At 44.2% G+C, this 27450-nt stretch overlaps 1 protein-coding gene across 2 annotated transcripts in view; it reads left to right on the top strand.

Moving 5' to 3' along the window:
* The window catches only part of npas1 (neuronal PAS domain protein 1), a 67885-nt gene extending 42446 nt beyond the window's left edge, over positions 1–25439 (top strand). The window contains exons 4-12 of one of the 2 annotated variants that reach the window (XM_054743379.2): positions 7232–7299; positions 8657–8746; positions 18979–19138; positions 19284–19399; positions 20181–20377; positions 20618–20724; positions 20902–21049; positions 22221–22333; positions 22410–25439. In XM_054743379.2, coding sequence (XP_054599354.1) covers positions 7232–7299; positions 8657–8746; positions 18979–19138; positions 19284–19399; positions 20181–20377; positions 20618–20724; positions 20902–21049; positions 22221–22333; positions 22410–23470 — 2060 coding nt within the window. In that variant the 3' untranslated portion in view covers positions 23471–25439. Of the gene's footprint in view, positions 1–7231; positions 7300–8656; positions 8747–18978; positions 19154–19283; positions 19400–20180; positions 20378–20617; positions 20725–20901; positions 21050–22220; positions 22334–22409 lie in introns of both variants that reach the window. The other variant, XM_015951475.3, reaches the window with a different exon arrangement.
* The last annotated feature ends 2011 nt before the right edge of the window (positions 25440–27450 follow it).

Genomic DNA, 27450 nt, shown 5'->3' with positions numbered 1-27450 from the left:
ATGAAACAGAAATGTGGCATAACATTTATAAGTGCCAGTACTCACTTCTAAGTGCTTCCCACTTCAAAACTGAATGTTGATTTTCAAGCAATAACTACAATAATTTTGTTCTTAAAAGAAGGAAACAAGAAGAAAAATGTTAATTTCTGAGATGTGAGACGCTGCCTCTAACGGAGGAGTTTAAATACATCCCTGAAATAAATCAGGACCGACTGGATAAAGGATCAACCCCAAAACTTCCAATTATTATTTGTTTAATTCTATAAGCAAGAAATGTTTTATAGATGGACACAGAATGAAAGACACACACACACACACACGCACGCACGCACGCACACACACACACACACACACACACACACACACACACACACACACACACACACACGTGTGCAGGTGTACGAGTTCACAGCACCACTACAGAAGGATCTTTGTTCTCAGGGAGAGATACCGACACTGCTGTGAGACTGTCCTCACATGTGTGCATGGACACACACACACACACACACACACACACACACACACACACACACACACACACACACACACACACACACACACACACACACACACACACCAGGTCTAATGTTTGGGTTTCCTGGCCAGCGCTATTGTGCCATGGCAGCCTTTAATAAATAGTCCTCTGTGTATTTGTGTCTGCCTGTGTGTGTGTGTGTGTGTGTGTGTGTGTGTGTGTGTGTGTGTGTGTGTGTGTGTGTGTGTGTGTGTGTGTGTGTGTGTTGGGGGGGGGGGGGGGGACTCATCTGTCAGCCCTGCTGGCCTGTCACATCCAGCGTTTCCTTCTCCCCCACTGACACTACTCAGCACAACTGATCACCCACCATCACCTTCACCCCTCCAGGGATCGGGAAGTCAACACACTCTCCAAGTATTCTTCTTCACTCTAGCTTACATCACAGTGTGTGTGTGTCTCAGTCTTTTAAAATGAATTCTCACGTGGTCATGATAGGGGTTTCTTCCTCCAGGCTTCCGAGCTCTGCAGCTCCAGCGCCGCTCCAGAGGGGAGCCTGAGAGGCAGGCAGGGAGCTCGATGGGCTCCCATCCCTCCCCCTCCTCCCTCCAGGCAGCGATTGACTGGGCTTCAGGGTTTCAGCGTCAGACCCCCTTTCAGGGCCTGAATGGACTTGCCTTATTTATATTCACACTCTGTCACACAGAGGGGACCCCAATCTCACAATGCCACAGTGGCTTTGTCCAGCAACTCTGTATTTATGTGTGCGAGTGTGTGTGTGTGTGTGTTGTGTAATAGCAAGGTGTGTTGCTGATGTGTAGTCTGTGCATGAGAATTCAACATTGTGTATTAGTGTGTGTGTGTGTGTGTGTGTGTGTGTGTGTGTGTGTGTGTGTGTGTGTGTGTGCGTGTGTGTGTGTGTTGTTGCCCTGCAGCCCCTTTCACACGACACTTAAGCAGCCCAAGGTGCCTTCTTCCTGTTTCCGTATCGTGTGTGAAATGATCGAAACAGAGGGGAGGTTGACTTGATGCTTGATATGGGGTAGGCACAAAGCTAAAGGCGTGTGTGTGTGTGTGTGTGTGACACACACCATGGCACAAGGGTGTGATAGTGTACTGGTAGCTCCTGTGTTACTTCTTCTGGTGTGGAAGTGTTACATAATAATAAATAATGCAAAATTTGATACAGGAATTAGTTGTGGACCCACTTACAAAGAGAACCTTTTCACACAGCAAAGGAGGCCAGAAACACAAACAGTTCTGGGTTTGAGCTCCTCACGTCTGATTTCTGATGAGTACAGTCAACAACTTGTTACAAAGCTTTACGTTAATCCATCCATCCATCCAGCCAGCCATCCATCACTTCCCCCCAGATTGTGTGACCAGTGACACTCTCCAACTCCTCTCAGGGCTTTTCCAAGGCAATCCCTGGCCAGAGATGATATATAATCCCTCCAGAGAGTTCTGGATCCACCCCAGTTCTCCTAGTATGCCTTGAAAACCTCTGAAGGTGGGCAAACATGGAACATTGTAATCAGATGCTAAAACCTCATCAGCTGACACTGTTCAGTGTGGAGAAGCAGCTCCTTTTGCTCCAACTGAATGACAGAGCTCCTTATATAAAGGGTGAGCAAGCTTATTTTAGTCATTTTAATCTTTTGGTCATGACTGGACTGAAGCCATAGCATCTTAATAGCAGACACGCACCAATCGTTTGCTTCAACCCTATAGCACCATTCTACCACCACTCATGAACAAGATATCAAGAGTTTAGATCTCATTTAGACGTCTTTTCAACTGGAAATGCTGGCCGCCTCTTGAGCCACATGAAGCAAGGAATAAATTCACAAATTCTTTAAAAATCCTGCCATGTGAATTCATGGATTTTTTTTTCACATTCTGTCTCACAGTTGAAGTGTACCTATGATGAAAAATTACTGACCTCTGTCATCATCTTAAGTGGGAGAACTTGCACAATCGGTGGCTGACTAAATACTTTTTTGCCCCACTGTATGTATATATATATATATATATATATATATATATATATATATATCAGACGTCAAGCTAAACAGGGTTAAAAAAAATATGATCGACCTTTTTCCCCATCACTTTCATTTTTTAAATAGTAATTAATAAGCATTCGATACCATTACAATTGATGGTGTGGCTGAATCTGCGATCCGCTGCCACGCGGACTGGAATAACAAATGCTGCAGTAACATGAGTTGTCAGGTTCGGAGTCACTGGCTAGAGCGGACCCGACTTTAATACGTCATCCCAAAATAGAAGCTAATATCTTAATTTGACCTGGAATGAAAAATGTTATAAAACCTCTTAAAAGTTTTTATCATGGAGGAGGCAGCGCTCATTTCTGCCTTCAGTCTGACGGCGCGCCGGAGTTTGCGCAGCGTGCGCGCTTATTGAATCTGTGTGTGTGTGTGTGTGTGTGTGTGTGTGTGCGTGTGTGTGTGCGGCACAGCTCCATGAGCCGCGTCTCGTTATTGGCGCTATTTAAACCAATGTTGTAAAATGACTTCTGCCCAGCCCAGATGTGCGCACTTGTGCACCCGTGAGCCGTGGTTCCGCTGGAACGCGTCTGACCTCTGACAGACACACTCTGAACTTCAGATCTTCAGCGCGCTGTTAATAGCCTGAATGGGAATCATTTCTTGATTTATTTTGTTACATCCACAATGTTTTGTGTGTGAGGTTTACAATGTCAGAACACCTGCATGAGACAGGGTGTTAATTACAATCTGCCAGAATGACTCACCTTCAGATTCCTCCAACATCGTTAAAAATGATCAAATACGGAACATGTCGGCGTGCGCAGGCCAGAGTGCTGGAGCTCGGCGCATTGCTATTATGAAGCTAGGGCACATGTGGAGGACACGCGCGCAAAAATATACTTGTTTTCAATTACATTTATTGGGCCCACTTACTTTTTCTTAGGCCCACCCACAAATGAGTTTCTGGCTACGCTAATGGTGACATATGACAGACTTCTCTGAGCTCCGCAGCCATTACACTTTTCACCTCGCGCACCCCCTAGCGGCAGCTCGCGCACCCCCGGGGGTGCGCGCACCACACTTTGGGAATCCCTGCTTTAGAATGTTGTTAAGAGGTATGAAAAAAATGTTTTAAGCTAGCTTGTTTTACAGATTTGTAGCTTTAAGTCCTATATTTGAAAAAAGTAAGGATGTCCCGTTCTGATATCGATATCGAAAATCGGCCCAAAAACATATCGGATTATATCGGACTGCATCTCCAATATACCGTAATTTCCGTACTATAGAGCGCACCTCAATATAAGCCGCACCGGGCTAAAAGCTGCAGATATCTACTGAATTGACAACGTAGTTTAACTGAATGTAACTGAACTGATCAGTGTCAAACAAAACAGAAAAGTTATTGATTAGTTTATTCATCGTCCTCCTGAAACCACTGAAGTCATCTTCTTCAGTGTCGGAGTTGAACAGCCTCAGAAGAGCTTCGTCACATACCTTTTCTGTGGCGATGTCAGTGTCGCTCTCCGTGTTGCTGTCATCATCCCGTGGTGAAGCTGGGAAAACAAGCAGCAGCCGTTTTACTGTGAAATAATTCCTCCTGGGCACTTTCCGTAGCACTCCTTTAACCATTCCTTCATTAGACTTTCCAGCATCCATCCTTTCTGGCTGACTAAAGCCGCACCTCATTATGAGCCGCATGGTTCAAAGCGTGGGGAAAAAGTAGCGGCTTATAGGCTGGAAAATACGGTAAGCAGTCCGTTAAGGTTCACATTTTTGCAACCAATGGTTAAAAAAATTGTAATTTTTTTCATACTTACCCTTATTGACTCTTGTTCTCCGATTGAGTAATATCACTTGATCAAGCCTTTCACACATTCCACACTACAATATAGGTAAAAGTATGTTTGATTTGTGCTGATATCGTATCAGATTGATATCGGTATCGGTTCACACTGAAGGCTGCAATATCGGTATCGGAAGTGAAAATGTTGTATCGGGACATCCCTATAAAAAGTATGTATTTTCTTCTTTGACAGTGTGTAACGAACTACCCTGCTGACTGGTTTCTGCAGTGATCAATATCCATTGTTCTGAATGGTAGTAGCGGTGTCCAATTGCTTGCGGAGGTAGTCTGAAAGACAACTGTAGATTCCACCCCACGACTGAGCTCTTTCAGTCGCTCATGGCTAGACTATATATTTACATATAGGATGGCTTACCCGGTTAATGACTGAGTACTTATTTTTAAAACATGAGCAGAGCCATGGCTTCTGTTTGAAGTGTTGTTTGTATTTGGACAGCTTCAAAAATATTTCTAACTCTTCTTCCATTATTTTAAAAGCAGCTGCATAAAGAATACGTCCCAATGCTTTTATGTGAGGGTAATACACCATGTGTCTCATATTCTCCGTGATGTTTTGTGTACTTGGCTAGCTTGATTGGTTCATGTGTGAAAACCTAATGTTGCCCAAAGAAAGGTTTGTTTTTCCTGCCATATCCAGAAATCATGAAGTCAAGGGTGAGTATAGCTCTAATAAAATACCTCCTTAACTATTCATCAAAACCACATCAGTTACACAACTGGGCTCATACTTTGGTGTAGCGTGTGCGCATGTGTTCTGAATCTGCTTCTGTGTTGGGTTGTAACCCAGAGCAGCGCTTTCATTTTCCTGTCATAAGGCATATTGATTTCCCTCAGCCTTACAGCGACACACACGCACGCACACACACATATCCGATGATCCTTAAAGTCACGCACACAGACTCACAAACACTCGTAAGCTCTTGTGTACACATATTTGTGCTCACACTCTCTCACACACATTTGTCTCTGCCAGATCGGGAATGTTGTGTTCAAAAGCAGCCCTGTTGGAGTGAGATTAGTTTTCACATATGGTCCCCATGTTGTGGAGTGTGTGTGCGCATACATACGTGTGCAGCCTTGTAGACACACACACACACACACACATGCACACCGTCACACAGTCTTTCTGACATAAAACAGTAAAGATGCTTGATTGCTAAATTAATCTTCCACATCACTGCAGCCTCCCTGATCCTCATTTGCTTTGGAGAAAGTGATCACTCTCACCTTCTTCAGCGTTTTCTTATTTTCTCTCCCCTCCCACCTCCTCACTCCCCTCCCCTCCACCTAACCACCTCCAACTCTATTTGTATTGTAATTGCCCTGGTAAACAGCACCACTTTGGTACTGAAGCAGCTCTGATAGCTTGTGTTTGGGATGCATTAAGAGTGGTGATGCAGACACTAAATGTGTGTGAGTGCGTGCGTGCGTGTGTGTGTCTGACGGAGATTGAGTGCTGTGCATCATATAGCTCTTCTTATCCTCTGTTACAGGAGAAAATCACATGGTAAATCATTTCTTATCAGATGCTCAAAAACATAACAGAGGCATGACAAAAATACAAAAATATGATTGTTTTCAGAAATTTCTGTCCAATTGTGTACAGTTCTGTTATTTACTCACCAAACCTAAAGTCTGGAACTTATTAGGTGTTATCTTTTTTAAGATATTCCATTTTTTGAGTTGTTATACCTATTTCATGTTTTAATCTTATACTTTAGAAATATGTCAATTACACGACTTCTAAGTAATTTTAGAGCAAGTAGAGTCAAAAACAGATTAAAGACACAGTTGACTAAAAAACTAATTTTAAATTTTTTTTATTGCTGAGATTTTCATGCAGGCTGAACATGAAAAAAGTCTCCTACACCTATCTCCTGCATTAGCTTTTGATAGAAAACAAACTGAAACTCGAGGATTTGAAAATTCTTACAGACCTATGTCACACTGTGAATTAAAATTCATGGACTCATCAATCTTGACTCACGAGAGAGAAAGCTGTTGTTTTAACGTCCAGGAAACAGCAGAGAACGTCTCGGCTAGTTTAAGCTAACCGTTAGCATTAGCAACTTCACCACACGGCAGAAGCTCCTCCAGGCTTGTGTTATTTGAGGAGATACGTAGCAAGTCAGTGGTAGAGGTGTGTTGCTGTTATCCAGTCTGAGGTGAGATGTCCAAATATCAGGAAATGAGACTCCAAAACCGGCCGCCTGACGCTCAGCTGTGATGTGGGCCACTTTTAGGTCAGAGAAATGGTGCTAATTATATTTTTTCCACCAGAGAACGACTTAGAAGATGACTTATTCCTCCTAGAGAACACATCAAATGTATTGATTGATGAGTAATTTTTCAGTCTAGAATTTATTCTTCAAATTGTAAAACAAATTCATTCAATTGGCTTTTTTCCCCATTCTGATTTGGAAATTAATAGCAAAATAAACCAGGTTTTAGTATTTTATTTTAGTTTTTGCTGTGGAAAAAATTCTTTACCTTGTGCAACAACTGTTATAAACTCATTTAATTCAGTTGCATTTAAAAATCACTGTTTGTCAGCTGGAAATCCCAAGTTTGAGGCAGCGATGCAAAAATCAGTTCATCTTTTATTAAACAGAATAAACTGAGCTATTTAATGTATTTGATTGCTTTGTCTTTTTCTTGTGCTCTTTAGGCATTTGTAAAATATTTCTGCTTACTGAGACTTTGTTTTCAACCAGGAAGTTTTTCAGTGTTTCAAAAAAATGTCTTAAATTTAGATTTTTTACACACATCAGCAGGATGAGTTCATAAAAAACCGGCAGAAGGAGTTTTAATAAATATTGCTTTGAAGTCAAATATAATCTGATATTGGTTTCTGATAAGTGTTTGTCACGTTTATCTGTGCAGTTCGACGGTCCGCCCACTCTCTGGCCACTGACATGTTTGAGCAGCACTTAGGAGCTCACCTGCTGCAGGTAACAACCAACATTCTTGCTTTTATTGCTCATTTTAATTCTCCACAACACATTTAAAAAATACCTACTGCTTCTGTGTGTTTAAAACTCTAAGATGTGTATGTGTTTGGATGGCAGTGCTTTAATGTAATCCTCAATTATGTATTTCCAGGCAAACTCCCAAACACACTCATACGCACAAACATCTGATAACGCTCAGATGCTCGGACACTGTTGTTGCCATAGAGGCCTCCTATTTGGACTGACAGATGAATGGAGCCTGAGGGGTTTTTCTGGGGCAGGGGAGTTGCAGGACTGATGAAACGCAGTATAAAGACTCAGAGGACGTGCAAAGAAGACAGTCCTGCAGGCTGGGCTTTAGACCAGGAGCAGTTTGAGGCAGGGAGCGTGCTCCTACAGCCGGGCAGAAATGGGGAACATAAAAGTGAGAAGGTTATGTTAGAACAAAGACACGTCACATTTGTCTCCAGTACTCTGGTATGTTTAAAGAAGAACTGAAGCTTAGCGAACGGCGCTGATAGAAATCAAATTAATGCTCCGGAAAAACTGTATGATTTTTTTCTCCTTTTCTCCCCTCCCAGCTATCCTCCCCTCCGTAATAGCCCAATAATTGCACTTTAGTTCTCCGACATTCAGACGGCTGGTTTCTCCCTCGCTGCGACACATGACGCCCCACACCCCGGCCCGGTCATTTGCATACTGGATGTGTCGGTTGCATAAATTACCACAGCCATTTTAAGCGCCAGGGCCGCCAAAATAGCAATCACTTTTTTATCTTCCAGCGCGAAGTGGCCCCGGCCCTGTGTGTATGTCTGCGAGGCTGTGTCCTCTCACTCCCGGACGCCTGTTATGACGATTAATATTATTCTCTGAAGCAGTCCGCTCTAATGGGCTGGCTGTATACCTTTCACTTCTCATTAGAATCAGCGCAGCCTGAAATGACTCTGGATTTATCTGTGTCTGCTGTGTGTTTGTGTGTGGCTGCAGGTCCAGGACGAGGCTTTGTGTCTCTGACTTTATTACAGCTGATTGAAACAGCCCTGCTCTATAAGCTTTGTTTCTCTATGCTAAATGTGCTTGTGCATGCTTACGCGTGTGTGTGTGGACATGTGTACATGTCCCTGTATATGGTACATCCTGCTTGCAGCTGCTGTGTGTAGCAGCAGCTTGTGTGTATGAGAGTGTGTGAGTGCACTTGTGAATTGAGAGAAGAGGCCGAAGGGTGACGTGTTGTTTGTTCTCTGACTCATTCCAATTTGTTCGATACATGCTAATTGCTCTAATTTGTCTGTCTTGTTTCTGTTTACTTTCATGTGTGTGTGTGTGTGTGTGTGTGTGTGTGTGTGTGTGTGTGCAGTCTCTAGATGGCTTTGTGTTTGTAGTCAGTCATGAGGGACGCTTCCTCTACATCTCAGAGACAGTTTCTATCTACCTGGGGCTCTCACAGGTAAGATTACGTCATCTTACACACACACACACACACACACACACACACACACACACACACACACACACACACACATTCCTTTGTATGCAAGTGCATTTGTGCCTGTCTTCCATATTCCATCTTGCTTTCATATCATCATATCCTCTCCCAGGACCGTGTGTGTGTGTGTGTGTGTGTGTGTGTGTGTGTGTGTGTGTGTCACGCTTCACTCCTTGAGCTCATCTCTGGAGTGAAACTCTCACTGGGGGACAATGCACCTCTCCTTCTTCTGCTCCTTCCCACCGCCCTCCCCGCCGCTCCAGGTGCTCACCTCTGTTGATTGCCTGTGGCCTCTTGTACGGTGAATGTTAAGTCCTGCCATTTTGCCCAGATGCATAAATAATAACAGTAATTACTGGCCCAGCAATCAAAGTGTCGCCCCAGCGCGCTGGGCCTGTCTAGGGGAACAAATCGATAGGCATCTTAAAAGCCACATTGATTGTAGGGAGGGGGAAAAACACCAAGGGGGATGGGAAGATAGATAGAGACAGCCAGTGAGAGAAAGAGTGGGGAAGGGAAAAGGAGAGGAGGTGTGATAAGAGGAGAATGAGGGATTGGTGCAGCAGGAGGACGACGGAGGGGAAAATAGTGAAACATCTTTTTTTGAAAGAAGTAATTGAGTGTAATTTTAGGAGAAAACTTACAACGATTTAGAGGTTTTGCATTTTAAACTGCAGCTGGAGCAAATGCACAGTGTTCAGGAGGCAGGCAGATGATCCCAATACCTTTAATAAAACAAAACAACTTACTGTGAGGAATTTCAAACATAAATACAGAAAAAAGTACGAAGAAAACCCGACAATGAGCTAATAAACCCCTATAGGCTACATGACACTAAAGCCTGATCCCTACAGGGCTGTGTGTGTGTCTAAACGATACAATTCTAAGAAAGTTTTCAGCTGAAATCACCTTTAACTGGTGCTTTAGGAGCTTTTGTGACAAGCTTTATGCAGAGCTGCGTATTTACCATTGTTATAATATAAATATTTATTATTTACACAATCCATCCCAAAGTCTAAAGTGAAAGAAGCTGGGCCAACAAGATCAAATCAAAGAAGAAAGCAAAGAATAAAACATTAAATCAAACTGAAATGTTCACAACATTAAAATGAACTCCAGCTATGAGGACATGTATGCCCTAATAAGCCACAAGTTTTCTGTTGTACCAAACTATGTTAGAAACACACAAAATATTGCTGTTTATTTATTAATCTATAATATTTGGTACGTTTTTGGACATACGTAGGGCGCCATGTTTTACACACACAATGCACTCTGGGGGCGATGACATATATTGGTTGCTCTTGGAAGAATAGCCATTGACACTAGTGTTTGTTTACGCGCTCACTGTATTAATAATTAAGTAAAATGCCGCACTGTGCTGCTTTTGGATGTAATTTCCAGTCAGAGGGCAACAAGTGCAGTGATGCGAGTTTACACAGCTTTCCCACTGGCAAGAAGAGGAGAAAGCAGTGGGAAGATGCCTTGTGGACACAACTTCCCAAAGATCCACGGCTGTGTTCCCAACATTTTTCTCCTGATGCGTTTGAGGCTTATAGTGGACCACAACTACTTAAAGAGCTCACCAGAGCAGCTGGGTATAAGAGAAGGCGGAAACTAAATGGTTTACTGACCATTTCCCCACACAAGGAGCCTAAATACCCTCGGAGAGACAAGAGATGCTGGACGCTCTCCTGAGCCGACAACCCGCTCCTGCAGCTTCTGCTTCTGTCATGTTGGGCGAACCATCGGACACGCCACTCGTCTCGGATGAAGCTGAACATTCACCTCTCCCGTCAGTAAAACAAGCAGTAAGTGTAGCAATACAGTGTTCTCCACATATATAATATCTGCAAAAATGATTTCAGTCGTTTCACTGAATATCCTAATCATCTATAAAGCACACGACAGCTCTGGATGCTAATCTTCTCCAAAATCATTCATAATTGAATAAGTTTGATCACACGATAGCTTACCGTTAACTAAAATGTGAGCTCTTGACAACAAACACTCTCCCTCTTGGTTAACGTGGAGACGTGTTTGCCACACACGCACCACCTGTTTCGTCCTGCACTCGCTTCATCTCGCCCTTCTTGCTCTTCATTTTGATGCTCGTTTAGTGAAACATCGTCAGTGATGTCCTCATTAATGTTTCGCTCTGGTTCAAACGGAAAAGGCTGAACAGATGACATGTTGACGCTGAACGGTCCCTACAGGGTCCCAAAGCCGGCCGGTGCAACTGCGGTACAACCATATGACGTCACTACCCAGAGTGCAGTGTGACGCTAACAACAATGGTGACCTACGAGTTAAACAATTTTTAACAAATTTCATAAAAATGAAGACATCAAGAAGGTTTTTATACCACTTCAATATAACTTATACTAACATTTCTCTTTTAAGAACCGCAAAGTTTTGTAACCTGGGTTCCTTTTAAAGGATTTGAGTCTTTTTTAGAACAGTTCTCTGAGTCAGAGACGTTTTCACATGTTGGTGCTGATTTTCAGTCAGTCAGTATGTTGGAAATTTAAAAAGTTTTTAAAGACAACTTCACATCCCACCTGAGATAGTTTGGCTTTTAGTCAGTGGCGACTTCTCTCCCTCACTGCCTAATAACCCTAACCTGAAAAACAGAAACAAACTTAAAACTTAAGTTTAGGTTATTTATAGAGAGCCTAAGTCTCCTCCTTTTCCGGTCAGCTCATGGATCCCCAGAAGAAAGAAAAAAAATGAATGAAGGTAAAAGTGGCTAAAAGAGCTTCAACTTAAATGAAAAATAATGATGTGTGTTTTGTCCACGCCTGTCACGTACTTTCATATTTATCAGCTTGTAAAAGTTCATAATTAGCATGACTATAAATCAGACATCGGTACGTTGCATATGTGACGTCACCACAGAATCTCCTCCTTAGCGTAGTTGCTTACCACATAGCCAGATTTATGGAGGTTCTTTCCTCCTGAAGGAAGGATTCGAAGTTTGCTGGGCCTAAAGCCATTTTCTCTCTTCTTTTATCCATGTCCAATACGATGAATTCATTTTGGTGATACACATTTGCAGTCCTGGACATATTTTCACACAAAACCCAAATACCTCCCCCCCGTTCAAAAATTAGCATCCATGACGCATAACAAACGGGATTAGAACATAGCGTTTTTAGCCCCATCAACTTGCATTAGATTTTTCAGACTCCCGGGGTCCCATGGTCTGGAACTAGATGTGCATGTCTCACGCCAGTTTCGCACTGGAAGCATCAGTGGCACGAAACAAGCCCCCACAATGCGGCTCTAAAATTGGTCCCAACCCGGAAGTACCAAAAATTGCAGTTCCACCCTCATCCACTGGGGGCTGGTGTCAGAAGCGAGCAAATCCTCATTGACTCCCATGTTAAAAATACCAATTTCACAGCAGAAATAAACATGTTTACAGCCTGGTACCAAAACATGTTTTTGGTTTAAATGATCTAGTTTACACTCATGACAACTCTGAGGGGGGTGAATTATTTTCTCACTCTTCTGTTTAAGTGTATTAAAAGCCTAAAATTCTGTATAATTAATGAGCATCAGACCCACGTGACCACAGAGCTAGCTCCGTGGAAACGCCTCAGTAGAGCCTCGGTCTGGCTTGGAAACTTCTGGGATTTTGAGTCTCTGTGTTTGTGTATTCCTTTTTGGATATTTTTTGCGCAATTGTTGGACAAAATGACTTGCTGTGGCATTAATTGCACTAATAGAGCGTCCAAGGAGTCTCCACTTCATTTTTTCGGTAAGTAAAATTATATTTATGTATTTTAGGTCACTGCCGAGCTGAGCTTAGATTTTAACATGTACTGTTTAACCATGAAATTTAAAAATAATAGGGTAAAACCCAGTGCATTTAACATAATGCTGCACTTTAGAAAACGGGTTGAAATATAACATGTTGGTGGAGCTGGTTTCCGACTATCGGCTTGTGGAGCTCTCAGGAGACCGATGTTTTCCACCCGGAATGCCGGCTGTTTCTCCCCGCAGCCTGGTCCATCTCTGTCTGATTGCGGCTTCTGTGTGCTGCGGCGGGCTGACGGCTGGTTCTTATGGCAAGCCAGAACCGCCAAAATACGCCACTTCTCCCCGCAGCTCGGCGCATCTCTGTCTGATCGCGGCTTCTGTGTGCTGCGGCGGGCTGACGGCTTGTGGAGCTCTGGGATGGAAAACTTTCCACCCGGTTCTCCCCAGCGGCAGCTCTGCACATCTCAGATCGCAGCGGCGCTTGTCTGCTGTGCGGCTGCCGGCTTGTGAAGCTCTCGGGAGACCTCTGTATTCCACCCGGTTATACCCAGCGGTCAGCCCGGCGTATCTCTGACTCAGAAGCTCTGGTGTTGTGCACAGTTATCTCCGGTTGTAGCTAGGTTGCTACCTCCATTAGCTTAGCTCCCAACTCCGCATTAGCTTTGGGTTAGCTTCAGGTTAGCTTGTAGCTAGTTCGACCGGGTGTCATCAGTTGATCCCATTCTTACAGCCCCACCCTCAGCTCCTCCTCTCTTCCCTTTTATGGAATTGTCTGGGCTTGACGGAACCTGTGACACGGTCAAAATGGCGGTGGTGGCCACCTCCCATTTTAGCACAAAAACTTGTTATTGGAGTCTATGGAAACCCATTGTCCATATATTAATGTCGATGGCACGAAACGGCAGCGGAACGGTTTACTAACGAACTTCATCACGCTCTCGCCACCTAGTGGTGCATTTGGGCATTTTCAGAGTTTTTGATGAGATCAAGTAAACTAAAGACAAAGGAACATACATAATTGTGTAAAAGCGACTTTAACTTGTGTTGCTTTTGCTTTCAAAGAGTCAATGACTCAGACTGAAAATAGTCAGGTTAAAACCTACCATTACCTAAGTTTTTACCCAACTCGTCAGAAGAAAACTCCCATGATTCCTTTTGATGTCATCAAACTACATCTAACATACCAAACTATTTTATTTATAAGATTTCTAGCTAAATTCCTTCATGGGCAGACACAAAAGAGATAACAGGGCTATCATCGTTGGCATCATGTTGCTTTTCAATCATAGTTCATATCAAGCAGCATCTGCTTCCTTGCATCTGCAGCCAGAGCCAACAGTGACGTCCATAAATCACATCACAGACGAATTGGAGGTAAAACCCACGGGGAGCATCAAAAACAAGAATGATGACTTGGGAACTTGCAGGAGTAACACAAACTCACTTTTTACAGTTTTTGCAGTCTCCTTGTGGTGTCTCCTCATCCCCGTGTACCGTGATGAAGGAGCACATCAAGCAAAGTGTAGCCTACGGCAGCCACAGCACAGACCCCACTGTGGGGATCTCCTCACAGCTCGTATGGAGAGGAGTCACAAATGCTTTAAAATGCATTCTTGCACACTGGATGTTTCAATGTTGGGGCAAAGAGTTAACAAGCTAACAGTGCAAGAGCTGCGACAGCTGGGGAGGAAAAGAAGGGAGTAAAAGGAGGAACCTGATTGACAATTAACAGACAGAAAGAAAATAAAGCCGGGGAATAAGGGAGAGACAGTGTGAGACAGCGAGTGTGTAAATAGAGCCTAAATGTGCAGTAGGAACGAAATTCGCCTTGGGATTGCCTTGGTAAACAAGGCAGCCGAGGCTTTGGTGGAGATGCTAATAAAACAGAGCTGTTCTTATCAGCTGAGCAGATGGTCTAACCCATCACGTCTACTCAAACAGGGCCGGAGCCATCAGCATTCTAATGAAATTATTTATGATCGAAGATTATATTCAAAACCTTGAGCACACAACACCGTGACTACCTGCGTAAAAAGGAGAAGGGCGGGAAGAAACGATGGGAGCAGGCGGGGAATGAGGAGGTTTACGATCAAAAAGGAGACAACCAGAAGGGGTAGATAGAGCAATGGGGGAATATATGAGAGGGAGCGTATGGAGTGTTTATGGACACAAATGACGAGAAGGAGGTAAAGGGGGTATAAAAAAAACACAAAAAGGGAGAAAGGGAAAGTGGGAGGGAGGGGACAAAAACACCTCTGTGTGCTTTGTTGGTGAGTGGAGGTGGTCACAGGGGAGAGAGGGGAAGGACAGACAAACAAACGATGCTGTGAGTGGAAAAGTATAACTGGCGGTTTGTTTTAGAGGGCAAGCCGCCCCTGTGGATCGACCCCGCTCGGTGTCCCCCCTCCAGCCCGTCTGACCCCTCCGCCCTGGCTTACACCCTGGGCCGCTCCCTTGACAGTGGGGTTGCTTATTCGGCTTAGCCCAGGTCAGGCACCTTGACCAAGGGCACAGCCGTCGCCCACCCCCCTGGAGCCTACAGGTATCTTCTCTAACAATTCCCCCCCTCCCCCCAAACCAAAATAGAACTGATGGAGAGACGAAGAATGTAGATGAATCAGCAGGAGGATTCATGAAAAGGATGAAGAGGTGGCCCGGCAGAGGAAGGGTGGGGAAAAAGAGGATAAATAGGGTAAAGAGAAGGGAGGAAGGATGGGAGATCAAGAGAGGAGAGAATTGATCTGCGAATGGTTAGTATGCAGCCCTCTCTCCCCCACTCCTCCCCCTCCTCCTCTCCTCTCCCATCAGTCAGTGAGGGCTGAGAGTGTGTTGTGGACCACTGCCCGGATGCCTCATACATATTAAAGCCCCCTGCTATTATTTATATCATGTCTCTGCTTCCCCTGCTCGCTGCCCCTCACCCCCACCACCAAACCATACATACATGCACGTGCATTTCCCTCACACACACACACACACACACACACACACACACACACACACACACACACACACACACACACACACACACACACACACACACACACACACACACACACACACACAGAGATGCTCTGACAGACAACCACTCACAAACAATGACACGCAGAGACATAAAAACACAGTCTGGTCACATAGGCAGCCAAACACCAGCAGCCCACCCCACACACACACAATCACAGAAATTTGAATGATCTCCGTCTCCTTTTTCTTTGCTCCACGTTTCATACCCGCTTTTATGTTTCAGCCTGTCTCACCCTCTCATCCGTTCTGTCTATTTCTCATCTTCTAATTTCTGTTTGATCGTTTCTCAGTCCTTCCCCCAAATCTGTGATGGAATGATGTTATGTGAATACTTCTATAAGTCGATAAGGACCCGCATGTCTCTCTGCCATCTGAGGTCTGTGCAGAAGCTGGAAAAAAGTTTTATGGACAGTTATATTTACCAAAACAAAACTTTTTTGTCTGGAGTCAAACATTCTAATCTGGATTTAAAGAAAGAAATTCAACAATTTAAAATTAATAATTAAGGATGGAACAGAATGGCTCAAATGCTGCTGCTGACCTCAAAATAGAAATGAAATTAGTTAATTAATTAATTAATTAAAGGTAAAATATGTTTGAGATAATAAGGAAGTTTCCCAGATTACACTGCAAAGCTTTTAACAGACCACGGGGAGTTATTTTAGGCTTCTGTTACAATTGAATAATGTTTTATAACAAATTCAGATGAAATTCGGCCTCGGCTCAGAAAACGTTCTGCTTCCTGAGACTTTTTATTAATCACTGAAGCAGCGATGGTCAAATGTGCTGATTTGAGTGGGATGAGATTTTATTTGTATGCTCCATTTGATCAGTTCATAAGTTCTCAACATTTGCTTTCAGGGTTCAGAGTGAAGAAGGATTTTAAGTGTTTTCTTCCTTCTGAACATTTTTTACTATAAATCCTTTCAAGCTGGGCGTACACTGTGCGACTTTTTCACTCGTAGCACTCAGCTTCAGCTCAAACTGTATGACTTCCTTGCAGGGCAGATCTCACGAGTCATGCGCTCACACTGTACGACCCAGTTCTCGGATGCGACCTGACTGCTTACACTGTACGTCTGGTAGCAACACGTCGGACCTAAAAATATGCTAAAAATAGCAGTTTTTACTCAACACGTCAGACTTTTTTGTGTTGTGTTGCCTGTTGTCCTTCGGGAGTGCTGCAGGAGGACACACAGGGATTTATGGGGGTTGGATGAGGAAAACGAAATAAAGAAAGTAAATCTGTGTTTTGTGATCAGTTTAATTTGACATGAACACGACAAACATGCTTTCTTGACAATCCTTGTCACTGTGTGTAAAACAAAACGTGTAGAAACAAAAACGAAAAATGTTATTAGGGAAATAGCGGGTGAGCGGTTTTGATGCATGATTGCGCATGCGCCGTGAGCGGTTCTGGTACTTTTTGGGTCGCAGCCGCTCTCTGCACAAAATCCCTTTCACATAAAGCAATTCAAGCAGTTTAATTTTTGACAGTTTTGGTACCCTCCAGAGTAAGTCATTTTAGGGCTCTGTCACTTTAAGAAAACAAGCTGGAGCTGGCCACGCCCACCCATGCCTTGCTCAGGTTGCTATAAGCTGAGAAGCTCAGATATCCAAGAGAAGCTCAGAGTAGAGTCGCTGCTCCCCCACTAGCAGCTCTCTTGAACGTGAGAGGTGGTTCTTCTCTAATTTTCCCGTTTGTGACATCACAAATGTGGGTTTTTTGAAACTGCTTGTTTTAGGCACATGATTCCTAAAACCAAACACTGACAGAAAACGGGCAGATTCTGTTCACGTTTGGAGTGTTTACAGAGGCAGTAGAGACCCCCATGGCAGCACAACGGAATGGAAAAGTGAGTTTTGCATAATATGTCCCCTTTAAATCTGCAAAAGCCTAACTACTACAGGAAATATTTTAAATGCTTATTCAATTATCTTATTTCCCCAAAAAGCACATTTTCATTAGATCAAAATAGAATAGAAGCAACTTGTTGGGAAAGCAATTCCTGAACGATAAAAGTCAGAAAATTATATACAAAAACTTTTGAAATGATGAATAATTGATTTGTATGTAAAATGACAAATTAAACAGCATTCCCAACTACATTTCCTTTAGATTTATAATCTGTCCTGTTTGGTATTGAATTGTAACTAAAAGCAAAAGGGAGGAGGATTTCTGCAGACCCTCTTGAATTGATGCAATTATATCGAACAAGACTAAAATCAAGGAAATAAAACTCATATGACCAAATTCCAGCCCACAATGTGTCACTTCTTTAACCTGGAACAATTTTTCTACCATTAATGAACGAGAATGTTGTATCCAAGACCACTAATTGATGACTCATGTTCTGTGACTTTAGGACAAACTCTAACAAGTGGCACGAATCCAAACAAAGAACAGTCTCCATCCCTTTTTTTATCATCGTCCCTCAATCCGAGGGGTTTCCTTCTCACTCCTCTGCCTCCACCTTCCCTTTTATCCCTCCTCTTCCTCTCCACGGCTGTGATGTCCTTGAGGGCCTGCTGAAGCTCCCATAAAGCCTGCAGTAAATGGCTCTAATCCGGTAATAAATGGCTGTGTCCTACAGACAAGGGTGTGAAGCTGCTGCAGCCGTGGGTTTTATCAGATGGAATGGTGTTTCCACACAAACTCACACGAGGAAACGCACAAACATTCACAGATGTAATAGAAGTCCTCCTACAGCTAAAATACACCAATTCTTCCTTGCTCTCTCTCTCTCTCTCTCTCTCTCACACACACACACACACACACACACACACGCACACGCACACGCACACACACACACACACACACACACACACACACACACACACTCATTTCAGATTGAATCACACCTTCTCAGATTGTTCTCCCTTTATGGATGCCATGCAAAAGCAGCACCATTATTACCTTTAAGTGATTGGAGATGTGACGTTGATGCATGATGATGATGGGATCTCGTCGAGCTGCTGCGCCGCTCTTTATGCCGGCTGAGGAAGACTGACTGGATGAAGGAGCCGGGAGGGACGCAGACAATAAGAAGAATAGTAATGTGACCTTTAGAGATAGTTGGACTTCACCTGTTTTTAATCAGCAAACACAATTGATTTTTATCTCGCCCAGTTTTACTTGTGTACTACTGTAGTGGCCTGCTCCTCTGAGGCCCGAGCCTGTGAGTGTGTGTGTAGGAAAAGGGGTGGGGGGATGTCTTACAACCTCTACACTCCTTGTTGAGCTGTAACCCAGAGCGGCACTTTCATTTTCCTGTCATAACATATATTGATTTTTTCCTGTGTGTGCTGTATTTGCTCAGGTGTAGTTATTTGTGCTCTAAGCATCTGGTTTTGATCGGTGTGTGTGTCCGTATGTGTGTGTGTGCGCGCGTGCTTCCCTTCAGGTGGAACTGACCGGCAGCAGTGTGTTTGACTACATCCACCCAGCAGACCACGTGGAGATGGCCGAGCGGCTGGGGATCAGGCCTCACCTGCGGGCTGAGGCAGGCTGCCACACAGCCCCCGACAGCGCCTCCAGCACCGCGTCCACCTCCTCGCTTGCCGGTACCCCAGAACCTGGTACTTTTATTTCGTAATAAATGACTAATCAACTTCTTAACTCTACCCAAAAAAATTCATGATCAAAACAAAACAGAAATATAAAAAGTCTCATTTATTCTGCTAAAACGATGATTTTTGTCCTCCACAGCTGCTCCATCTAGTCCTCACTCTCCAGCTGATGAATCTCCAGAACGTGGTTTTTTCATACGCATGAAATCCACGCTCACTAAACGAGGTCTTCATGTCAAGTCCTCTGGATATAAGGTATCAGGAAAAGAAAGAAAAAACTGTGCAAAAGTCTTGAGGTGATTTCTTCCAAGGATCCAGACGTTCCTGTGATCTCCTGAAGTGGTTTGAACAATGTTGTTCTTTGCTCTTGGCAGCTTTTAGCCCTGATCATTTGCAGAAGAAAGTGAACTTTGAATGTTTCAGGAACAAAAAGGCTCTTAAACTCTAAAAACAAACCAGAAATGTGCCGACACATAACAGAAAGCTCAGCAAAGAGATCTCTCAGGACCAGTTTCAGGTCTTTTCTGGACTGTTGCCCATCTGCTGCAGATGGTATTTTTAGGCCTCACTCTTTTGATTTTGTTCTCCATTTCTTCATTTTCCTCATCAAAACAAAAAGGAGTCAAAAGGCCTCATAAAAACAAAAAACGTCTCTGGAGAAGATTTTGATCAGGACCGTTTTAAAAGATTACAAGACAGAAGGAGTGATGTGAACTTTCTGCACAGTCCCACGTCTCTTGAGCGATCTTCAGGTTTTCCGTCACCTGCTCTTGGGATGACACTTGGTTTCCAGCTGCCGGTGTTTCCTGGCAGTTGGTCATTTCCTGCATGTTTTATGGCTGTGACCTTATTTCACACCAAAGCGCTTCTCACTTACTACACTCACTGCAGTATAAGCAGCCATCGTGATTTTGATTATTTTAGGCATTAATGGTTGTGTTGAATTTTCAGTGATGAACGTTTTGTTTATCTTGTTTAGACGCGTTAGTCTTCACCCCTCCGTGCACTGTAATAAGGAAAGTTCTCTGCCCATCAGGTAATCCACGTGACAGGACGAATCCGGTACCGCCCCGCTCTGGTCCCGGGCTCCACGCGCTCCGTCCGTCGCCCACTGGGCTTGGTCGCTCTGGCACACACGCTCCCGCCCTCCACGCTTAACGAAGTCCGCATGGAGAGCCACATGTTTGTCTTCCGTGTGAACATGGACCTGCAGGTCACATACTGTGAGAACAGGTAAGAGGGGGTTTTGTGTAGATAATAAGCATCACGGCACTTTTTTTTTATTGAAACATGTAAATTTGTGTTTTGTTTTTTGGAGAGCTCCCACATTCATGTTTTTTCATGAGCGGCTGGCAGAGTTCTCGGCCAGCTGGTGGTTTTAGAAAATACATCTGCTTCTGTTTAGTTGACAAATGAGTTTTTTCCTGGTTTTTTTTTTTCTTCATATTTGGTTTACCCTGCATTGCTCCACAGGATCTCAGAGTATATGGATCTGACCCCTGCAGAGGTGGTGGGACACACCTGTTACCACTTCGTTCATGTAGAAGACCTGGAAAATATCCGACAGAGCCATGAAGACTGTGAGTCTCATCTGTATGCATGTAGTCAATCTTAATCACCCCCACCCCCCTCCTTTATTCTTCACTGAATCGGAGTTTGGGAGAGAGCATGGTGGATTTCTGTTGCTGCCACAGGCGCCCTCTACTGCCCGAATAAGGAACATCATATCCGGCTCCTTTCTCTGTCTTCCACTCCAGTGCTGAGGAAAGGTCAGGTGGTGACGGGTTACTACCGCTGGCTCCAGAGGAGAGGAGGCTACCTGTGGATCCAGTCCACTGCCACCGTCTCTATCAACCACAAAGCTCCGCACGAACGCAACGTCATCTGGGTCAACTACGTCCTGAGGTTTGCTCCCAACGACTCCTGATCTGAGCTCAGCTTTTATACGTGCAGACAGTATTCAGGTTTATACAGAAATCCTTCAAGGGGATGAATGATGAAATATGGAGGGATTATAGAGATTTTCTTTGTCTTAAACGTCAGAGGAGAATCTCCGATCGCTGACATTGAAGCACCTTTTTTCCTGTAAGTTCTAGAAAAGAAAATCTAAAGTAACTTTAAATCATTAGTATTTTTGCTTTCTTTCAACCTTTTTTTTTGCCATTTTAGTCCTAATGTCTTACTGAAGGAACCACTGATATAACTAGTAGGAAAACTAATAACAACAAAAAATTCTAAAAAATATGGCGCCTGAATTAGAAGATGATTAATATCTCATATTATTACATCGCATTATAACTCCAAGAGCTCTAAATGAGTGAAAAACCTTAAAAGGTTAGAGTAAATCTTTGTAAGTACAGTTGAAAATATTGATTAGATGCATTTTTTATAGAATTATAAAAGAGTTTGTAAAATATTTATCTGTTCGTCATTAGCATGCAGCTAAAGAACAATATCTCATTGCTATTCAGTCATGCTCCTCCTGAATTAGCAGACATGATCTTATTGAAAGGCTTTTAGGCTGAAATGGGACATTTCTTCACCTTGGTTTAAATATAAATTACCCTTTAAATTTAATATTATTCTTCGTTAAGTCCTAATATATTTTGTACGTGCGCGCGCACACACAATAAAGGTAAAAGCCTGGGTTGCAGTCAAACAAAAACAAGAAGAGTAGGCTGGATTTCAATGCTAATTAGACTGAAGCTATATAATTAGTACAAATGGATGTCAGAATTTTAGGTCTGAATGGTGTTTTAGTTAATTAGTGCTGTAATTACAAGAACTCATTAACTTCTCCAACAGCCGCCTCCTTGTCTGAGATTAACTTTGTATAGGTGGGCTGCTAAGTGGGGTATGGCGTGTGTGTGTGTGAATAGTCGGGTGTGTGTTAGGCGGAGGTTAGAAGAGAGGTTGTTATTAAGTTGATTATATGTTGTTTCTATCCTAAGCATTCACTCAAACAGCTCCACACGACAGCTTTTATTGGATGTAAGTGCCTTTAAGTGGTTGATGATCATTTGTGCTTTTATTTCTTTTGTTTTGTTCTTTTTTGTTTTGGCATCTGTCCATCCAGTCGAACCGAGCTGCCCGACACACCTCTGGATCTGCTGCAGCTACCAGAGAGCATAAGAGTGGAGCGGCTTCGAGTTAGCTCGTCCCCCACCGACTCCTCCCCACAGGCTCAAGGTGAGGCACGGGTGATGTCGGCGGAAGAACACCCGTGTGTGTTACTCTTCTCATTGAGACCTCCTTTTCTCCACAGGCCAACAGCCAGCGAAGAGCTCTGTAGGGAAGAGTGACCCAGACACTAAAGGCAGAGAGAAATTCAGCATCCCCGCCATCCAATCAGAGGACAGGAGGAAGCGCGTGCTGAGGTCTGACCCTGAGGGAGCCCCTCCTGAGAGCCGCCGCCGACTGGAGGAGCTCCGGCGCACAGAAGAGGCCGTATCAGCCTCCTCAGATCTGGCGAGTGAAAGCGAGGGGGATGAGGAGGACGAGACGGAGTGGGACGAAGGGGGAGACAGCGACAGATTAAAGCAAGAAGACAGTGGGGGAGGAGGTAAACAGAGCAGAGGAGACACCCCAACTAGAGGGGAGAGAGTAGGGAGGGTGTACAACGGCCGAGCTGTGATCCAGCAGCTGAAGACGGCGGCGACCCCGTCTTCGCTACCTGGCAGTCCCAACATCAAAACCGAACACGAAGCCCTGGCCACTGGAGGGCGGTGGGGGTCCCAAACGCAAACCTCCAACCCGCACACACACAACTCCCAGCCCCCATCTCACACACCTTCCAGCAGCCTGAACGGCGACAGCCCCACCACCCCGATCCCAGACTCCTCCTCCAGTAGTGAAGCCCCACCCAAAGGCTTGTTCACCCCTCCCTCTCCTGCTCTGTCCCCGACCATGCCCGTGTCCTCCCCGCAGCCCAGAGAGGACAGGGTGGTCAGTCGCAGCAGCGGTGTAGGCAACGGCCCCGACTTTGAGCTACTTCAGAGACTGGCAGGCGGTGCAGCAGGGCGGGTCCTCTTCCACCCCCTCGCCCTCGGCCCGCAGGGCCCTCAGAGCCTGTACGCCCCGAGCACTATCCGATACGCTCCGCCGGAACTGCCTCCCTCCCACCATCACAGCACGGGCCACGGTGACGGCCTGCAGCTACGATCAGACCACCACAAGGGACCCCCACCTACCTTCTTCCCCCACCTGCAGCGGCTGGCCGGCCTACCACCCTTCAGTGGTTTCTCCCCGTCTGACAGCCCCTTCTCCTCCGGCCTGCCTTTCTGTATGAACGGACTGAGGGGGGCTGCGGGCACGGAGGAGGACTGAACTGAGCCTCACGGGGCTGCATAAACATGAAGGACAGCATGAAGCGACAAAACGAATAGAGATGTTGAAAAGGGCAAGGAAGACAGAAGGGGCAGGACATTAAGCCTCCGAGGGCGATGCTAACTGGACTATGAGTTTAATAACCACAATTAAAAATCCGTAATAAGTTGTTTCCAGGAGACGAGTGACAGCAGTTTTCAGAAAAAACAGGACATAGACGTTTTGACGGGCTGTCCCTTAAGACTTTTTGTCTCCACAACAATAATGAACTCTGCTCTGTCTTTCTCTAGTGTTTGATTTATGTGTCTCTTCCACTCAGAGAAGCCATACTGTACATAGCAACAAACAAAACCATAAAAACCCTCAGCTTCATCTAACCTCTTAACCCCAGAACCAGTAGATGGAGGCGGACACTTGTCTGTAGAGATGAAAGTGAATGTTTTTTTTTAAAGCAGTGCAGTGTTTAAATAAATCATCTCTTTGCTCGACGTAAAAAATTTCCCTTAAAAACGGAGACGGCTTTTTGGTGTTTTTGTATGAAAACTAAAAATAATAACAAAAGGGGATGCGTCGTATTTAAAGCACACGGTTGGGACAAAAGGAATAGTAACGCAGTCCCAGACATTCCAATATAAAAGGGAGGAAATTGCAATGCAGACAGGAAGTTACTTCCGTTTGATTATAGAAGTTCAAAATAGAAATTTGTCTGATTAAATGTTGATTCTTCTTTATGATGCAACAGTTGAGTTTGTGTACAAAAGCCATATTTTTTCTTTTTTTTTTGGTTGTTTTTTCATTAGTTGAAACACACAAACTGCAGGTTTAATGGACAAAACATCAAAATATTTTTTTTTAGTTCTCAAAATAAAAAAAATCTATATTTCTGAAAAAAGTTTTGGAAGAGGAAACGGTGTTTTTGTCACCTGCTGTGTTTTTATGAGCACTTACTGAAACACGTTCTGGTGTGAACTAAAGGCACTTCATGACTCGGATGTTTTATCCTGTTAAAACAGAAAACAACACAAGTGGTCACTAATATGATTATTGTCTGACCACAGCTGGAGAGAAGGGATACGATTATGCGATGAAAAACAGGTCACTAATCTAAAACGTGACCTTTAGAGGTCAATAAAACAACCGGTTTCAGTTCCTGAAACTTAAATTAGGGTTTACAAAAAAAATACTGAATTAATCTGATTAAAATTCCTCTCAGAGCTAAAAGAACAAACATTTTCTACTTTTAAATTTGTGCAAATGAGACACTCAAAGACAAAAAAAAGGTCAAATTCAAAACATGGGAACGTGAAAATGTGACCCCTTTTTAGTAAAGCCAGACACACGACTAAAAACGTAGTAAATTTAACCATAACTTAAAGAAATAACACTAAAGCATTTTCTAGCACTTTGGAATAAAGACTTTTGAACCAATGTGTAAAATAACACAAACATTTTTGTAATGTGTTAAAAGTTTGTGGCACTTTTTTGCCTCCAAATTGAGATTATAGTCAGTTAATCTGAGGATTAAGTTTACGCAGAAACCTGAAGTCCAAGTTCTGATGTCTGACCGGAGGAAAAAAAAAGAAAAGAAGGGAAAAGAGTTCAAATATGCTGTGTGCAATACACTCATCATGTAGCTGTCAGGAGTGTGTGAGCAACCGCGTTCTCGGGTGTTTACTGGTATAAAATAGGCGAGTGTGAGTGCGTGACCGTGTGTCTGCTCGTGTGTGTGTGTGTGTGCGTGTGTGTGTTTTGTTTCGTCTTTTGTTCTTCTTGTTGTTGTTGAAATAAAATTTCAAGAAAAAAAGGAAAGAAAAAACGGCTAACCTTTTGCTCATCACTGTGAATCTAACATGATCCTTCCATGTTTGTGAATATTTCATCCACCCATCGAATAAAATGAACAAAATGTAAAAATTAAAATACAGACGATGATGACAATAAAATATTCCAATAGAGGAGCACAACTCAAGCTTTTGCTGTTTCTTCCTTTTCGTACGATCCAGATGCATCACGAAAGTAGCCAACATGAATTTTTAGATTGTATTATGACTACTGCAAGTGTGTAATCTTGCACTCTCCTGAAGTGGACAAAACTAATATTAATCCTTAATAATAAAAAAAAGAGCAGGTGAGAGGCGCCCTGGCATGCAGGACACCTGTCCAGTGTAGATTCAGAAAAGACTCGGCAATAACTTGGTCTGATATGAACACAAAGGCAAGGAGAGGGCACGGAGAGCGCTGCACTTATAAGAAACTATATATGCAGGCGTGCATCGCAATGTGTGTGTGTGTGTGTGCGTGCGTGTGTGTGTGTGTGTGTGTGTGTGTGTGTTGTCTGAAGCAGCCCCAGGGAGGGGCTCTGACATTGAAGACGGGTTAAATCCTGTTTTACATTCAAGTGGCAGGCCCTTGTTCATTAGAGTGAGGATCATTCCTCCTCAAGACCAAAGGAAGCGCATACTAAACAAGAGCAGTTGTTGGGGAGAAAATGCCATTGTACGTGCAAATGCATATGCACTGTAGGAGTGTGTGTGTGTGTGTGTGTGTGTGTGTGTGTGTGTGTGTGTGTGTGTGTGTGTGTGTGTGTGTGTGTGTGTGTGTGTGTGTGTTTGCAGGGCTGCTAAACAACCTTTCCCAGCTAACTTAAAACGTCTTCACACAGCGAGGTAAAGGTGTGCACGTACGTGCACGAGTGCAAGTAATGACAGCTTTCCTGACTTGTCTTCCACTCACTCTATCACCGAGTCACCCGTACGCCCTCTCTGTCACTAACTTTGATGGCTTATCTTACCCCGTGAATTAGAGCCGTGCTCCCGGGGGAAATACCTCCAGCACATGTAAATGCATCGGAAATATGAGGGGGAATAATAAAGCGAGGGATTCGGATGGATTTGTAGGCAGCTTCCACCTCAACCTCACGCAGAAATGTATTGTATAGTTTTTCCATCTTTGTTCCCCAACAAACTCCTCCTCCTCTTTGCCCGCTCTCAGACAGGAGAAGGCCGGTCCGTGCTCAATGACATCTCGAAGCAGATCTTTTGATCCGTGCGTATGGCATTTAACACCTGAGAGCAGATGAGCAACCCGCATAGGAAACAAGCAGAGGTTGCGAACCCGACTTTCAGAGCTAAGGGTGTAGATGTGGAATTGAGCTTTAGAAATGCATGAGGGCAAGGTGTGGACTGGCTGTGTTTGTGGTTTCTAGCTGCTCAGGGTCTCGGGTAGATGGTGTTTGTCAGTGAGGCCGCGTCTCCTGCCTCTGGGCACCCTGCCCTTTAGACGCGCCAGGCCTCAGGAGCCTCCTGCATGCCAAGCAGACCTGTGCAGTCAGATGCAGCAAGAGAGGAGAAGGGAAGGATGGGAGGACAAGTGAACGTGAGGAGAAGGCCCAAAAGAGGGCAGACTCCAGGGCGCAGAGGTGGAGAAGGATCTGAGGGAGAGAGCTGAGACGGGCCTCATCGGGAGGAAGGTGGGATGCTGGTCACACTGCAGCAGAGAGTCGCACCCTGCATGCGAAACGCAACAGCAGTGCTGGAATGCCTCAGGAGTCAATGAAGGAGAGGTGGGAAGAAACGAAGGAGAAGGGGAGGAAGACAGGGTGCCCCCGGGGTGAGGCTTAACAGCAACGCTGTGTGTCGATGGCTGGGAGATATCACAGACCTTCGCCCTAACCTAGTCAGAGATAGTTATCACAGACAAGCACCCCCCTCTCCCCCTCACACACACACACACACACACACACAACCACCACATGCTGCTCACTTCATCTCGTATACATGTGTGCAGATGAGTACCTCATTATAAGAATTATTCATGTACAAAAAGCAAAGTTTGTACATCTTTGACTCCCTCTGTAGGAGAGACTACTGACTCTGCATTTACACGCTACATCAAACCTTATTTGCATAATTCGAAAGAAAAACTGAAAACCTCTTATGAGAAACTGATTAAGATAGATGCTTTTTGTACAGTGTGCTGTA

This window comes from Nothobranchius furzeri, chromosome 13 (assembly GCF_043380555.1).
Source record: "Nothobranchius furzeri strain GRZ-AD chromosome 13, NfurGRZ-RIMD1, whole genome shotgun sequence".
NCBI lineage: Eukaryota > Metazoa > Chordata > Actinopteri > Cyprinodontiformes > Nothobranchiidae > Nothobranchius > Nothobranchius furzeri.
This window is presented reverse-complemented; position numbering and strand designations above follow the sequence as displayed.